The 16670-nt window shown below is 54.0% G+C and overlaps 1 protein-coding gene across 13 annotated transcripts in view; it reads left to right on the top strand.

The window, feature by feature from the left end:
• Positions 1-16670, top strand: part of Nfia (nuclear factor I A) — a 306327-nt gene that overhangs the window by 203250 nt on the left and 86407 nt on the right. For all 13 annotated transcript variants that reach the window (XM_087212645.1, XM_021255657.2, XM_021255656.2 and 10 more), the window contains one exon: positions 7019-7093. In XM_087212645.1, coding sequence (XP_087068771.1) covers positions 7019-7093 — 75 coding nt within the window. The remainder of the gene's footprint in view (positions 1-7018; positions 7094-16670) is intronic.

Genomic DNA, 16670 nt, shown 5'->3' on the forward strand with positions numbered 1-16670 from the left:
GTGGAGTGTTTCAGGGGGCTGACCCAGGTAGCACGTTCTGGGGGTCACGAGCATGTGTGGGCTGGGTGCCAGTGTGGACAGCGGAGCGCTGCTGGGTGCGCAGAAGGCGCAGGGACGCGGCAGGCACTGTGGGTCGCCCTGGAAGATGAGGCTGGAGAGGCGCGTCAGGAGCCAGACTTTGAGAGGCTCTGAACGCGTAGCTGAGTGTTCTCAGATTACCTCTCGGGGAACGTGAGTTTCCACGGCTTGCTTTCCTTCAAGCAAAAGGGCTCAGCTAGCCACCCATGCTTCCCTCACCGTGCTGATGCACGGAGCTGGGCAGCGGCTCGCAGTACCTGCGCCTCCTCAGGCCGCCCAGAGCGGCCCGGCCAGCACAGCCAGTCTCAGGGAGGGAGGCTCCTCAGGCAGAGGCGGGCACGCTGTGTTGCGCCCTGCGCTGGCCAAGCAGGACACGCGTGCAGACTGGAAGTGATGCGTGTGCGGCCAATTTAGGGCACTTGAGAGTCAAAAGGAAAAGTCAGAAGTTATGTTGATCAAGGCAGGTGCGAAGTGGGCACAGGAAAGAAAGTTTTTCTTGTGTGTGTATGATATGTATACACCGTATACAAGAATGTGAAGTACGGCGGTCAGCGTACACCGAAGTCTGCTTTCTCTCTGGTGACCCACATGCACAGCCCGATGCTGGTGGCCCTGTCCACTGAGCCTCAGAGTCTGGGTCCCGTCCGTTTTCGTGTTCTGCTGCCCTGTGGCCGTGTCCACTGGCTGCATGGCTGGAAGTGTCGGAGCAGGAAGAGCGGCCTCAGGCTGCAGCGAGAGGTGTGTGGATGTGGACCGCATCGCTGCTCAGCTTTCTGGTCCTGTCACTGCCCACAGGGAGGCAGGCTGGGCGTGGGCAGCCGCAGCTTCGGATATGCAGGGACGACCAGCACGCCTGGTGCACAGAACCTTGCTGTGGTCTGTTAGCTTCAGATGTCGTCCTAGAAAGTTCTTTCAAAGTCCACATTTACACACGTGCATTACTGAAAATTGTGGCGTAAACTTCTTCCTTGACAGGGCAGTGAGCCCGAGAGTAAGGACTGTTGACAGCTCCCATCTCCTGGGCCTGGCAGCATGGTCAGTACACATTTGTTGAAGGAAAACATTAAACCAAACAATGGCCTCGTCTGTACAGATGTGGCAGAAGCCACTGCCTGAGAAATGATGGCAAAAACCAAGCAACCCACACCACAGATCCGGTGTCCGAGTTCGAACTGGTCCTGTGGAGCCGGGAGCCAGGAGCTGGGAGCTGCAGTTACCTGAGTCGGCACAGACGCGGCCGGCCATGTGGTCCTGCTGTCTGCATCGCAGGCCCTGGGTCTCAGCCTTCTTTTGAGCGCCAGGCCATACTTCCACAGTGGTACAGCTCCTCCCCGTGTTGGAACCCAGCAGAGTGACAGTCGAGACCATACTGCAGTCGCATCGGTGACGACCCACTGTTCACCTGACACCCCGAAAACACTCGTCATGTGATTAGTGGAAAACATCGTTTTGTGTTTTGCAGATTCTCAGGCACACTTTCTAGATACAGAAATATTCCAGTCTCATCGTCAGTCCAGCCCCACAGTCAACATGTCAATCATTTAAGGGTTACCCTGCATCCGCTCGTTGACTGTGAGCAGCTGACCAAATGGCTTTTCACCACATCATAAAGGTTAACCACACAAACAGAATATGTGTGTTTTTATATTCCTATATTTTTAGTAGATATCTGAATTATTGCATTTTTAATACAAAGGAATTAGTTTAAAAGAATTATCTCAAAGGTCACCAATTAGTGATGAAGAATTGGTCGGCCACATGTAATCACAAATGCAGACCAAAACTGTAGAATTTGGTCTTAGTGAGTCAGCAGAAGCATGCTCCCATTCAGCCGCTGAAATCCCACATTCTCAGATCTTCCCTCAAAGACCACAGAGGTGACATATTCCACACAGGCAAGCTAATAATAATTCATGCTGGCCTCCAAGGCCAGCAGACGGGACCTCAAGGCGGTCATCTGAATCGCCGAGGAACTGTGAACTGCACACCCGGCACCTGGGATTGCGCTGGGCTCCGTGCTGCACATCGTCAGCCCCACCCGGCCTCCCCTCTGCAGGAATGCAGCCGAGGCCGTCAGCAGTGCGGGTTGGATGCGGCTGGCAGTGGCTAGTGACAGACCTGCAGGCAGGGCCTGTGATGAGACCTGACTTCCTGAGCACACCTGAAGTCCAGCAAGCTGGGGGAGAGAACCAGCGAGGGCTCCGGCCCCTGGGGCTCACGGAGTGGAGTGGAAATCCCAGGGAGGAGCTGGGTGGCCCGATAAGGGCGAGAATGGGAGTCTGTGTGGAGTCCTGCAGGGGGTGGAGGGCGGGAGGCTTCTGCCTTGGGTCCCTGTGTGCAGCTTGGGAGGTGCAGTCGCCCCAGGAAGAGCCGAGAGATGTGTTTTCTCAGTCTGTGCCCGCAGCAGGCGGCTCTGAGGCCTGGGTGTCCTGGCACCATGTGTGAGCTCCCCGCTCAGGCACCGAGCTGGCTGTGGGTCACGGGCGCTCACGCCCTGCCTGGTGGCCTCTGAGCGGCCCTGCAAGGGGACCTGCCTACCGCACACCTGGCGCCTCCCTCTAGCCTGTGGAAAGGTGTACAGGTGTTCAGTCCCCCCTTGAAGTGAGATTTGGTGCCCAGCTAATGGCATTCTCATAATCGCCGCTGATGTCCTCGAGGTAGGGAGCTGCTTTTCCTAACTGCCTGTGAAAGAATTTAGCTTTTTACGTCTCCCTCTCCCCAAAAGTCTCATCTCTCCCCGACAAGTACGACTGACGCCTTGGCCCCAGAACCACGCTGTAATTGTGAATTCACTTAACAAGACTCCAGGGAAGGAACTTTTTAGCCATTTTATATAAAATGAGAAAGGCTCTGCTCCCCATTTCCGTCTCCTGTACAGTTGCTCCCAAACAGCAGTTCAGAATTCAGAGATCACCAGGCAATCTGGCATTTCACCTGCAGCACACTTAGCAAAAGTGTGTTTGCCCTCGTTTCTGAGGGGCCTGTTCAACACATAAGCCCTAGGACCTTCGGACATGTTTGATGCTTTCTGACTGAGGATCTTTTACGAGAATAACATCTGAATCCCAAGCTGCTTAAATTTGCCCTTTTATTTTCTTTTCCACTTTTCTCTTACTTTGCAGTCAGAGAACAAGATTGGTGCGATTTCCCCAAGAGCCGTTTCTGTGGCTCGTGTGTGACTGAGCTGGAGCATGGTGTGCTCACGTTTGCGGGGAACTGTGTCAGCCCTGTCGCTCCCGATGCCTCGGGTCTCATGTGTCCTCACCACCTTCCCAAGACTACCAGTAGGTTCCCCAGTGACCGGGAGGGAGCGGAGCTGGGGTTTCCGTCAAGGACACGTTATGAGCATAATTGGTCTGAAATGCAGATGATCTGAAAGGAGCGCAGAGATGGCTGAGTCAGGATGGGCACACTGTCGTCCGAACTCTCAGACCTGACCCTGCATCGTGCACTTTCCACTCGGGTCTGGTGGAAGGAGGGTGCGTGCCATTTTTGCAGGGACCTCAGGATAGCAGCAGTCCTGGTTTCCAGGCAGGGCTTCTGGTCCCCAGTGGCAGCTAAGTGATGTGGCCCTTTAACTCTTAGTCTCCCAACTGGGAACTAGATGACCGCACCGGGGGCCCATGTCCTCTCCTCAGCAGGGAAACCAGCTGGGCCGCACTGGGCCGCAAGCGCATCTCAGCACTTCTCCTGTCCTGTGCCTGGATACCGAGGGAATGGCCACGAAGTTCCCGCCCACAGCTGTCCGTACTGGGCTCTGTGCTGGGCTGCAGCCTGATGCTCTCCCGAAGAGAAAGAGGCAGAAGGAAGGGAAAGCACACTCGGCACGCGTGTCCCAGGCGGGGCCTCCCGCAGCCCTCTGTGGCTGGGTGCCAGGCTGGGGTCTGAGCTGGGCGGCTGGTTTGGAGGCCAGCGCCCAGCACAGGGAACCATGCCGGGTCCCGCCCAGGCCCACTATGGGCCACACACTCCGTCCCTGTCCAGAGAGGGCTGGCAGCAGTGAGGACTGGCGTCAGGGGCCTTCAAGGCGTGGGGAGGACAGGTGCCCGGGCAGAGCAGTGGACAGAGGGGCCCGGGCAGAGGGCAGAGGAGGAGCCTGAGCACCGAGCCCCACCGCCAGCGCTGCCCAGGAGCTGCGTGTAGCTGACCTTGGGGCCCTGGGGTTGTCGGGGCTCAGGACACAGGGACAACCCACCTTCTGGCCGCTTTGCCCCACGTTGGCATTGGCCCTCACTTGCCCCTGCTGGGGGAGTGCGCTGCGCCCGCGAGTCGGGCTTCTCCGCACCTTGGTGTCTGTGAGAGAGAGCACCACGCGCACCCTCGTTGCTGCTGCTTTCCTTGGAGTCACTTTTCCCGCCCCTCCTTTCCTTACAGGTGTGTTTTCCATGTTTTTGGCTGTGTCCATTCCTAACCGTGACCTCTGCAGCTAGGGCTGTACATCCAGCCCTGCACCATGCCCAGCACAGTGGGTGCCCCGCGGGTGTTCCTGGCCTGAGGCCTCCATCTGCCCATGGGGAGCAGAGCGGAAAGAGGTGGGGGGAGGGATCCAAGACCAGTGGTGGTGAGCACGTGATTTGGAGGCTGAGGGGCAGCGGGGAGCACCTGAGCCACTGGCAGGACAGGGGCAGGGTGAGGAGACAGGCGAAAGAGAGCCGGGGGGTGCCAAGTGCGGGGTCCGAGGGGAGGAGTCAGGCCGGCACCAAGACATAGAGAGGTGGTGGATGGGGCGAAGAGCAAGGACAGGTGGGTCCGCTTCGGGTGTTTGGCCTGGGTGCTCAGGCTCTCTGGATGGAACCGCCAGCAGTTGTCTGCTGAGATTCATGGGTCTGGAACCAGGCGAAAGATAAAGATTTGAGGGTCCTCGGCTTATGGGTTCATTCTTCTACACATCCCACAGACACCCACTCACAAATTCCTCAGCTACATGGAGGACAGTGGTGAACAGATCAACCAGCCTGGTTTCCACAAATACCATGGGCTAGATTGGTAGCTGATGACATGGACATGGATAAAATCAGTCGGAGGTGGGGATCCCAGACTTGGGGACCAACACAGGAGGCAGATGAAAGAAGCCAGCGACCGGAGAGGGTGGGGGCTGGAGTGGGTGAGCACTGTGCCTGTCTCGCATCAGCCTCAATCGAGCCTCTCAGACATGCGCCTTGATGTTTTGGTGGCAGGATTAAAGTGCCTGTGTTTATATTCACTCGGCACAGAAATTCTTGTTAATTCTTCCTTAAAATAAGGGATTTCAAAGATTGGAATGGAAGCAAGTATCAGCCCGTAAATCAAGTGACAGAGAAAGAGCAGGAGGTGGAGACACCCGGACCTTCCCATTCAGCAGTGAATTTCCTGGTTACACGTGCGATGAGTCACCCCAGGGTGGGTTGTGGCTGGATTTCCTTTGTGCTGATCTGTGGGATAAACGCGATCTTACGCATGTCCCAGTAAGAAAGAAATGTGATGGTCTGTTTTGCCAGAACCTCTTTAGAGAATGTTTATGTGTTTATTAATGTTTCTACTTCTCAGTTCTCTTAATCCAAGAGACAGTGCCGCAGGCGCTCACTGAATAAAGCAGCTGAATACCTGGGTTTGGGTTGTTTTGACAGGTGAAATTTCTTTAGCACATTTCAGTGAAACTTTTGTCATTGTATTATAAAGCAGTTAATGATTATGGCATATCCTAAAAATTAGAATAGTTTTATCTAAAATACCAGAGATGTGTGTTGGATATCAAAGTTAACTGAAATTTTTTCTTTTAAATCTCAGTAAAAATCTTCCTTATACAAAAACCCATTGTAACCAAAACAAGGATAACTCATCATTCCATTTGTAATCCATCAAAACATAGTGGTTTTTGCATATGTTCATGTGCATGACATTTGATAAAGTGTACTGGGGCCTATTCAGTACCGTATATAAACTTGCGTTCCCCCAGTGATACAGAAAGTACAGCTTTTATTTTAAAAATCCACTTTATCTATGGATCATTAGATATTCAGGTTGGTCTGTTTTCTTATGTTGCATGTCTTAAAGGTTATGTTTCTTATTGCAAAGAACCGTTATTTTAAAAAATCCCTTCAACTAACAACTTCTTTGAGCCAAAGTTTAAAGCAGGTAGACATAACTTTACACACAGATCCTCAACTAGAATCTACCTACAGTGGACACAGAATCAGAAAATTTTAGAGGCAGAGACTTAAAGTACATCTGATAGATTTTGGATTTTTTTTTGCCATGTGTATTTGTTTCTAAATGTACCATAAAATTACCAATGGGTAATTGGTAATAGAGTTCGTATTAATTATCTTAAAGGAAGTTAACTATAGTCAGGAAAATGAAGCAGACACCGAATTCATAGATTCATCAATTTTGAACCATCGGTTTCTATTTTCTCAAAAAAATATTAACCCCCCAAAATCGTGTTCTCTAAGCATATCTAAACCTTTATTAGTGTACAAAATAATTTCCTTTTATATTTAATGAAGTAAGCTTGTTTTTGCTATTCTGGCTTTTTCAAATCTCTCCTTGTAGTGCTTCAGGAAAGGATGGCTAACATCTTTAAATCCTGATTGGTTTAAATAAATGCATAACTAAGCCTGATCCGATGTTTCTTCAGAGAGATGTTTTAAACTGTTGTGGACTTGGCTGTCCTGGCTGGTCTTCGGCATGTGACTTTCTTCCCGTTGTGGAGGTCTCAGAGGTCACTCCGGGTAACCATTTCTCTCAGATTATCTTTTGTTTCAGATTTCCTGTTGAACTTTTTTAAACTATCTCAAAAACCACCCCGTTGTGTCACAGCTTGCCATGGCCTCCGGAGTCAGACCCAGAGCTGTCTATGTCACCAAATGACTATGTCCTCCCACGGGAAGTGGGCCCAGGCCAGGGAGGCGAAGGCCGCCCGCCTCTGATCTTAGTGAAACTGTTGTTTTTGTTTCCACAGGACATCTGGGCTTCCAGGACAGCTTCGTCACGTCAGGGGTGTTCAGTGTCACTGAGCTGGTCCGTGTGTCGCAGAGTGAGTAGATTTCGCTTTGACTCAGTGGGGTTGGCCTTGGGTTTGTGTTTACTTTCCATCCGGGCCCTACAGAAAAATGTTCCCAGAATCCCCTTTCCACGCTCCCCCGGGAGGATTGTACTGAGCCAGGACTTTTGGAAGAATGAGAGGTTTCATGAAAGGCACAGGGCAGACAGAAGTCTGTGTCTCACGTGTTCTTTATGTCAGTGCAAACTGGATGTTTATGAGTTATGAGTCTTCCCTGAGTCCTGAGAAACTCTGCATTTGGAGAGAAGGTGCTTCTGACCTTTAGCGATGCTAATGAGGTAGGTGTGAGAGACATGAGTGGCGTGGTCGTTACCGGCCTGTCGATACCTGCGGCAGCCCTGCTCACAGCTCTGTCACCACCTGTCTGCTCATCAAAGGCCCATTGATTGCGCTTGGGCCGAGACACCACCCAGGCCCTCTGGGGAGGAGTCCAGCAGTCTGTCTCTCCTCCTCTGTCTGCCTCTCTGTTTCTTTTAGAAGCATGCCTGCAATGACTGTGATGTTCTAGCTCCTAATAAAAAACGAAAAATAGGTACCAAACATTATCATTTCCTTCCCCACACACCTCTTTAAAATACCGCAGCAGGGAATATTCACAGCAGTGCAGTGGCTCTTGGGCGCGGCGAGGCCGTGTGGAAGGCGCTGGGTGTCCCCCAGTCCCGCGGCCCCTCAGCCTGGCTGTGTCCTTACCTCAGGGTCAGAAGGTGAGACACAGCCGGGGCTGGAGGAGGAGCCAGGGATGGAGAGCACTTCCTCCAAGCCAGGGCCAGGCCAGCGCGTTGCTCATGCTGTCCTCCCAGGCGGTCTGTTCATCAGGAATTCCCCGCCTGCCCGAGAGTGAGTCACTGGCCCAGAGTCAAGCCCCAGGTCAGGTGTGCTTCTCAGTCGCCCCGGAGGCACACAGTCTGTACTCACTCGGGGCGCTGAGAAACCGCCTGTGTGGGGAGGCGAGGGGCTGAGGGGCAGGATAGGGCGCTGGAACCCGGGGCGGACCAGGTGCGGAGCTGGATGGCAGGCCTGGGTGAAAGGCCAGAAGGGAGGAGGTGGAGCCAGGAGTGGGGCCTGGCCTGGCCGGCACTCAGCTCTGCGCGCACGTGCGTGTGTGTGTGTGTGTGTAAGATGTTTGAAAATGGCCAGTATCCCCCAATTTTATAACAACGACAGCAGGAATCTATTAAACCCTTACTGAGATCCAAATGCAGCCTTAAAAATAAAAGAAAAGCAAAACCAAACCCCTTTACTCTGAGACTGGCGCTCTGGACCCTTTTCCTCTCCGCTGGCATTGGCATCAAGCTCCATGCGGTGCCCAAGCCTGGGTTGTGGGGGGCTCCTGTGTGCCCCGCAGCCTCCTCCCGGTCCTCTGTCCCGGAGCCCACTGGCCCAAGGGCCATGCCACGTGGCACGCTGTCAGGGCCTGGCACGTGCTGAGGCACCCAGGTCTGCTTCCTGCCCCATGGAGGGCTTGGGTTGCCCATGCCTGGCCCCCCTGAGGGCCCCTGGATTCGTGCCTCGAGGGCTCGCTGCCTGAGCCCGCCTGGCAGGAGGGGGACTGGCTGTGAACCACACTTTTTCTCGGCCTGGTTTAGGTGCTCCGAAGACCTCTGTTCCTCCCAGACCTGTGATCTGGGTCCGTCCAGGGTGGTCCTGGGGCAGAGACCCCTGCTGGCTCCCTCCCCTGCACACCTTTCTGAAACCCTTCCTCACCCCAGGCATGGCTCTCTGCTCTCCCACCCTCCATTTTAGGACACTTTGTCCAGATGACAAGGCCGGGTACATCCCAGGTCCTTGGAGAGAAACACGCTGGCCGGTGCTGGGCTGACCAGCCCACCACATGGTCCTGGGAGGCATGGGAGGTGCAGAGTCGCAGGAGCATTCAGACCCGTCATTGTCACCAGTGTTTACCAGGCACAGCCCACAACAGCACTAAGCCAGGCACGCACAGGGCAACGCAGCTTCAGGCCTTTCCGTCCTGCCCTCGCCGTGCCTGGCTGCGTCACAGAACCAAGCAGGACCCCGGGTTCTGTGCTGTCACTGAGCTTTCACATTCAAAGAACGTTCGCAGTAATTCATGTCAGCCAGAAAAAGTCAAATGCGTAATTAAAACTGTTTCCTGGATTTGTTTTCAGGTCCAGTTTTGTTTTTAATTAGCAGACTTCACAGTGCTCATTTTCCGCGGTGCTGGGGACGGAACCCCGGCCTCGCTCCTGCCAGGCAGGCTCAGTGTGCAGGTCTGGGCCTGGGACAGGCAGCTGGGGTGGCTTACAGAGCGCCTGGGCCCTCCACACCCCACAGCCCTCCTGTGAGCCCAGTTGATAGCCGAGGGCATTGCTCAAGAGTGATGAGCCAAGGTGGGCGCGTGGCCGTCCACTCAGGCCCGTGGCAGACAGGCATTGGGGTGCACGCTGTACCTTGGTGCGTGTTTTCTCAGCAAGTGCTGGTGACACACGTCCACCGTCCCTGCGTCCTGGGACACCGCGCAGTCCCTGCCCTGGAGACGCCCCTGGCCTGCTCTCTCCCCACGCGCCCTGGGTCCCGCCGCTTCCGTAGTGCTGCCTTTCCCCCGCCACATGGCCACTCTTCCCCGCGTCCTCCGGCCCGCCACACAGTCATCAGTCAGGATGGCCTCACTCTGCAAGTGTTCTTTCTAGATACTGGTATTTGACTGTGAATTTGATGCTATAAATATTTACTTTCCCCGGGTTTCCAGTCCGTTTCTGTCTTTGGTTTCCCTCGTCGCTATTTCCTCAGGGGGCTCCCTGAAGGGCAGTGCTCAGTCCTTGGTGATGATGGTGTCCCCACCGCAGTGGCCCTGGCAGGGCACAGGGAAAGGTGACAAGGGGAGAGGCCCTGGCCGCAGGGTCAGGACTCCTGGTCCTGGGGACCCCTCAGCCTGCCCTGCCGGGGCTCAGCACCCTCTGGTTGCTCAAGGTCATCTGAAGGTGGGCGAAGGCAGGAGAGGAGAGCTGTGTCGCTACCGCAGGGAAAGCAGGGAGAATGAACCCGGCCAGGTCCGGCTGCCACCTTTCCCTGTGCAGCAGGCCCTGTGAGCGCCCCTGGGTGGTCATGATTTCTGTGGGAGGGGATGCAGAGCACCGGGAGAGAGAAGGCCAGGAGACGAGGGGAGCGGGCGTCCTCACACGCAGGACCGGCCGCCTCTCCCCAGAGCGCTCTGTGAGACAGCTCCTCTCTTGGCTTGTGCCAGAGTTTCCTCAGAGCCTGAGCCTGCCTCTCACCTGTTCCTCCTGGCCTGGACCCAGAGAGCTCTTCCCAGAACGCCCTGCTTCTGCCCACTTCCCTCTGCAGCACTGCCTGCTTCCTTGAAGTCGGTCGGGTGACGCCGCGCTCCCTGGGAAAGGGGACCTCAGGCACACTCCACCCTGTGACCCAGCAGAGGCTGCAGGGTTAGGCAGAGGTGGCGCAGTGACTCATGGCCCTGGAGTCCAGAAGCTGGACCCTTGGCATCTTCGGGTGTGAGGACCGCTCTCCCCCGCCAGGCTACTGTTGGGTTCCCAGTGTGCTGCTGGGAATCTCTTACCACCCAGCAGCTGAGTGTCCTGGCCCTGCTGCTGCATGGACGCCTTGACCAGGCCTTGTCCCCATGGCCCAGCATGGCAGGGGCTGTGCTGGCTTGGATGAGGCGGTGCCCTCGCCTTGGGAGCTGCTCTGCCTGCTCTGGAGTCACCAGGAGCTGGGGCCTGAGCGCTCAGCTTCCCGTCAGGGCCCGGGTCGCCATCCACACGGACGTCCAGGCCAGCCACTTGCTAAGGACCGCTGGCCATGGTCTCGCGTGACGCCATGGACTGACTGGGACAGAAGGAGCTATGATGCAGGGACTGAGGGAAAATGGGCCTGCAGGCAGAGCGAGCCTCAGCCTGAAAGTGCAGAGCTGCACAAGCACTGGTCAGGAATCGGCCAGGACAGGACGTCCCGGTGGCCAGGCCTAGCGGGCGCCATTTGCAGATGTGCAGTACGGTAGCCTAGGGCCTGTGGATCCTCCCCTGTGAAGTAGCAGGTGGCTGTTATCATGGCGTGGAGCATGATTTTAAGAATAATTTCTATTCTTAAGCAAGGTCTTCTTTTGAAAGAAACCATGCAGTCTTGAGCATTGAAGGAAGAAACAAAAGATGATAATAAAACCCAGACTGCAGCCCTGGCAGAATCGGGCAGTGACCTTGCCGTTTACCTCCGTTCCACGATCCAACGGCAGTCCACTCAGCCTGCTCTCGATCAATATCCTATTAAAGCAGCACAGAAAGTCTCCATAAACTTGGTGGTTAGCTGTGTTTATAAATGGAACTCAGCATAATTAGATGGTCAATAGCAGCCTCAACTAGTAACCCCAAAATGCACATCACACATTTTGTATCTGCAGAGCCATGGCAGCTCTTCTGGATTGAGGAGGATGGTGTATGGCAGGCAGAGGGTGGTGTCCCTTTGAAAAATCACATGTTTCCAAAATACAGTTTTTAGGGAAACTGTTTGGCTACATCATAGCAAATGTTGACTGGCTCTGTACATTTTGTCATTTTTCCTGTCTAAGCCACCTTATTCTCAAGATATTATGGCATTGCAAATGTCTCATTTTCTAGTTGTGATGAACCACTCACAAAGAGATAAAATAATAAATATTCCCATACTCTGAGAAAGAAAAGTATCAGTCTGGCTGGCTCCATTTAGCAGGTTTCTTCCACTGTACTCCAGTAAGTTTTCAGAATAAATACTAGAATTGGGTTAGTTCTGAAGGATGTTACATTGTATGATTCTATTCCTTTCCATATCGGGTTAGTATTTGGGTAGTAGAGATGGCAGCACAGAGCGGACTGGATAGCAGAGGTGTCCTCCCTGCCCAACTTCCCGAGTCCCAGCTCCCAGCTCGGTGGCCTGGTGGACCCCCCACCCCACCTACATCCTGGGTGGAGAGCAGCCCGCCTTCCTTTAGGGCAGCCTGGGTGAGGTTCTCAGGGCAAGCGCTGCAGACCCTCTGCTCTGCACCTCACCTTTAGCTTCCACTCGGTTTGCCAGACTGAATGCTCTTCCTCAGAGGTGTGACCGGGAGAGGCAGATGCGCACACCCTGGAGGCTCGCTGGTTCGCTGTCCTGCTCTCTGACCCATGTTCATCTGTCTCCAGCCTTTCCCAGGGAAACCCTTGGTAGTGGTTCCTGTGTGTGATGCACAGAACCCAGGAGCAAATGGCAGTGTGGTGGCCTAAAGTAGTCCAGGGTGGAGGTTGGGCATCGAGCTTTACCACCAATTAATGCCTAACCGTCTCAGCTCATAGCTTACGTTTAATCAAAAAATACCAAGCCCAACCGCCTGCTGGGCCTGAGTTCTAGTGCGAGAGAGAAATGGTTCTCAGGCGTGGCCCATGGACTGAGACTTCTGCAGCTCTGGTGGCCACTGTGGCCGTCCCTGCGCAGAGCCTCTGTCCTCTTCTTTGTGCTGTGTGAGACCCAATGCTGGCACTGCCCATGGTCAGCAAGGTCCTTAGAGAGGAGCTCCGTGTGTTTGTATCTGGAGTGAGCAGCTTCAGAGTTTCGTCCTCATGACTGATTTATTAGACTTAGTGATTCTGATAGAGCAAGATCCAATCCCAGCCCTCATTCCTTTGCTTTGGGAAGCCAGGAACTCTGATTCCTCACGTTCCTACCCAAAGTCAGTATTTCTACAGTATTCATGAAACTCCTTTCCCCAAACTGCAGATGCTCATGTCCAGTAAGTAAAAGGCATCTTTGTGTTTTCCAAAGCTGGCGGAAACCCTTTATTACCCCACAGTGGGGCCCAGGCAGGGTTGAGCCCTGGCTGGGGTGCACATCCTGGCTGCTTCTTGGTAGGAGAGGCCGGCCGTGTGAGGCATGCAGTTGAGATGTCCAGGGCAAGACTGGCGGAGGCCACTCGGTAAGGCAGACACTGGAACCGAACTGATCCGGTGTGCACATTAACACCCAGGATTCCTCAGTGGATGAAGGAAGAAAACTTGCATAGTTCCTGGACGGGTTATTGTTCAGACAGCTGGACTGGGTGTTGCTGGGCAGAGGTTCTGGACGTGGCCGGGGCAGATGGTCCCAGGGCACCTTCGGCAGAGGGGCTTAGGAGAAGCCCTGCCGTGAGTGGAGATCACCGCGGTGAAGCTGTCGGGCTGTCCAGTCCAATCCATTGCTGTCAGGGAAGCTGGGCCCACGGCTGAGGCTGTGTCATTTACTAACCAGCTACTATATCTGACCTCAGCCGAAAGCGCTGAGATGCAGAAAATCAATTCCATTCCCCAAGGCCGAAGCCACTAATGCAGGGGATCAGTCAGCACTGCCCCTCCTTGGAGCTGCACTGTTCACCTGCCCAAGAACCTGGCCCGGTGTCCTGCACATCGCCAGCTGGGCCCTGCCACGCCCCAGACCCACAGTCAGGGAAGTGAGAGGGAAGGGCGAGGCACAGGCTGGGCCACGCGGAGGTGGTGATCCTTAGTTACCCGTTTGGTTTGAATCTCGTGGAATTCCTCTCCCTAGGGCTTCAGAAAGGACAGGAAGGCCACAAATGTGGGGCTGGCCCTGTCTGTGCACAGATATCTGGGAACAGCCCCATCAGAGCCCTCTCTGCAGCGCCTCCCCTGTGAGGTTCTGATGTTGCTCCTGGGCCTGAGAGCCAATTTCCCTTTTGTAATGAGAATAATACAAATGCATATTCCGGGGGATACTGCAGGATCCACGGGGAGCTCAGGTAGAACCCGAGCATGTTGTCTGTCAGTACCTACTTGTCGATAACACGCTCGTGATTGTAGTTTGGCGCAGTAAGTATTTGCTGCATGCGTAATATGTGAAGTGCCCTAAGTTGTGTGCCTAGAGGGATACAGAAATCTGTAGGAGATGCCCTACCTCTTAGGGCTGAGTTTCTCAGGCTGAACTTGCTAATGACAGGAAGCACCTGAATATGCATAGTTTACAAATTAAGTTCACAGTAGTCATCCATCCGTCTAAGATAAGCCACCTTCATGATTCAGAACGGGGTTGGGGAAGGCGTCAGTGAATTATTCTTATTTTAACAAAATGGAAACGTTTTTCCCAAAATAAAAATAAAAATTGCTTCATTCACCTCCTTCTGCCTTTCCTCCCTGTCTCTTTCTCTTGTCTCCCCGTGTCTCTCTCCATCTCTTGTCTCTGTCTCTGTCTCTCTGTCTCTTTCCCTCTTCCTGTCTTTCTCTTTGTCTCTTTCTGTTTCTGTGTCTCTCTGTCTCTGTCTCTCTCGGCTTCTCTCTGTCTCTGTCTTTTCCTCCTTCTGTCTCTTTGTCTCTCTCTTCCTCTCTCTTTCTGGTTCTCTCTCTGTGTTTCTGTGTCTCTTCTTGTCTGTCTCACTCTCCTCTGTCTCTCTCTTCCCCTCCCTCCCTCCTGAACTTGTGTCCAGGAGCCATGGTTTGGTTAGCAGCCCCTTTCCATGGAGTTAAAAACATTCTTCTGGGCTCAGCACCTAATACCACATTTCACAAAAAGTGTGGCTCAGCCCTTCTAATACAAGGCAAGCTCCTTTTCACATCAAGGGAGGTCCGTGTTTTCGTTCAGTGTCTTTCTTGTATGTTGCTGTTTGGAATACTGTTCTCCCTGAGTGCATTGGTCGGAGATTTAAGAAGGCAATGTGGAAACGGGAGCTCAGACCAGAAATCTGCTTGGAATGAGTTGCTGGGGCCCGTGCATGGTACAGGTGCTGCAGAGAAAGTACCTTTATGATAGATTTCCACTCGAGTCAGGCTGACTGCAGTGTCGTCATTTTCCCAGGCTGGGGCTGCCCACACTGCGGCAGGCTGCATCTGCAGGGTTTCTGAATTATGGCAGGCTCCTTCCCGCTGCCTCTTACACAAATTACTTACACTGGTTTCTTTTTCCATGCAAATTCATCAGTTTTACGGCCCTCGTAGCCGCAGTCAGGAAACTCTGGCAGAGCACAAATTGATGAAATGAGTTAATTTTACTATACTTACATATTTTTTTCCTTCTAAAAGCCCTCTCTCATAGGCAGTGCTCAGGAAGGATATTATAGTAAAAGGAAGATAACAAAGGAGTTGGATTTTCTTGCCATAAATTACTTTCCAAGTTAATTCCCTTTAATGATGATTCCAGATTTGCTTGAGTTTTCATAGCATTGTGCATTTTACAACTGTGCCTTTGATAGAAGAAGAACAAGTATTTTCCCATGTTCGTTCCTTTTGTGCCAGTGACACGGACTTTCTTACAAGATCTCTGCCTCCAGAATGCAAAACAACACTGAATTGTTCGGCCCAGGAGCTGCAGGCTGTGCTCGCCCCACCCCCCACTACCACCGCCAAGTGCCTGCTCCGAAGCCTCCACAAGGACCTGGAATCCTGCAGTCGGAGGAAAAACACACCCCAGGGTTTTCGGGGTTGATTTCTAAGGAGCAGTGGAGTGCTGAGCACTGGTCGTCTTGGGGGAATCTGTGGCTGTCACCCCCTCTTCTCCAGTGCCCGCGTGGACTGAGAGGGGCCCATGGCTGAGCTCCGGAGTGGAGGCCCCACACAAGTGCGCCAGCCACCTGCTCCCCTGACACTTCCTCTGGAATGAGCCCCTCGAGGCGGAAGTGCTCCCCGGACAGGAGTCGATCCCGGTGAAGGAGCCTCTCAGAGGCGGTGTGCATTCACAGCCGGCTGCACACCCTGGCCAGCTAGTCAGCTCACCCTGTGGCTCCTGTCGAACGAGTGTGCACTCAGCACTGTCGTCTCCCAAGGAGAGGAGCTCAGAAATTTGGATGGAATTTGTTTCCCATCATCCTCTCTTCCCAACAGTGCGAGCTGAGCAGATTGTCTCTGGTGGATGGCGGCAGTTCAATCACCACAGCCTTCTCCAACTACTCATGTGCACGGGAGAGCGACTCATTAAGACCTGGCTCCTAAGCACCCTTCTTCCACTGGTCCACGTTGCTATACTGATTCCTTAACAGCGCGCCAGCCGCCTATCAAGGACTGACACGGAGAGTATGTCCTACGGGCGACAGGAAGGGGTGACTTGCAAATAACACCTGAAGACAGGGTTTCCAGAAGTCAGCCTGAGCCAGCTCCTTGGTGGGGCTGGACACTCGGCCGGAGTGGCCATTCTGGTGCTGAGAGGCAGAGCTCAGCCACTGCTCTCGTGCATTTACAGGGTTCCAGCTTCGTTTGCATGGTTTGGAGTTCAGGGCTGAGGAGAGCCCTGTGCTCTCCGAGACTCAGTCTGGGTACAGACCTCAGCTGTGGACACAGAGTGCCGAGGGCTGTTCAGGAGCTGCAGAGGAGCCTGCACACAGCGGGGAGAGCTCGCACGGCATGAGGAGATGCGGCTGCCCCCCCCACCCCCACCCCGTGTCCTGAGGATTAAACGAGTCGTCGCACTTGGAGCTGTCCTTCCTCTCTCTCAAGGCCTAGAGCGGCGGCAATGGTGGCTTTCCATGCTGCCTTTGTCCTCATGAGAATCATGAGGCCAAAGAGCCTCAGTGACTCTGCGGGTGACGGCATCACACTGGCTGGCATGCTAGGTGCCTCTCCTAGCCACTCACTCAGGTTGGGGGAATGTCACA

The sequence above is a fragment of the Heterocephalus glaber genome, unplaced genomic scaffold (assembly GCF_053883595.1).
Source record: "Heterocephalus glaber isolate CG9 unplaced genomic scaffold, H.glaber_assembly_v1.0 deba00001442, whole genome shotgun sequence".
Taxonomy (NCBI): domain Eukaryota; kingdom Metazoa; phylum Chordata; class Mammalia; order Rodentia; family Bathyergidae; genus Heterocephalus; species Heterocephalus glaber.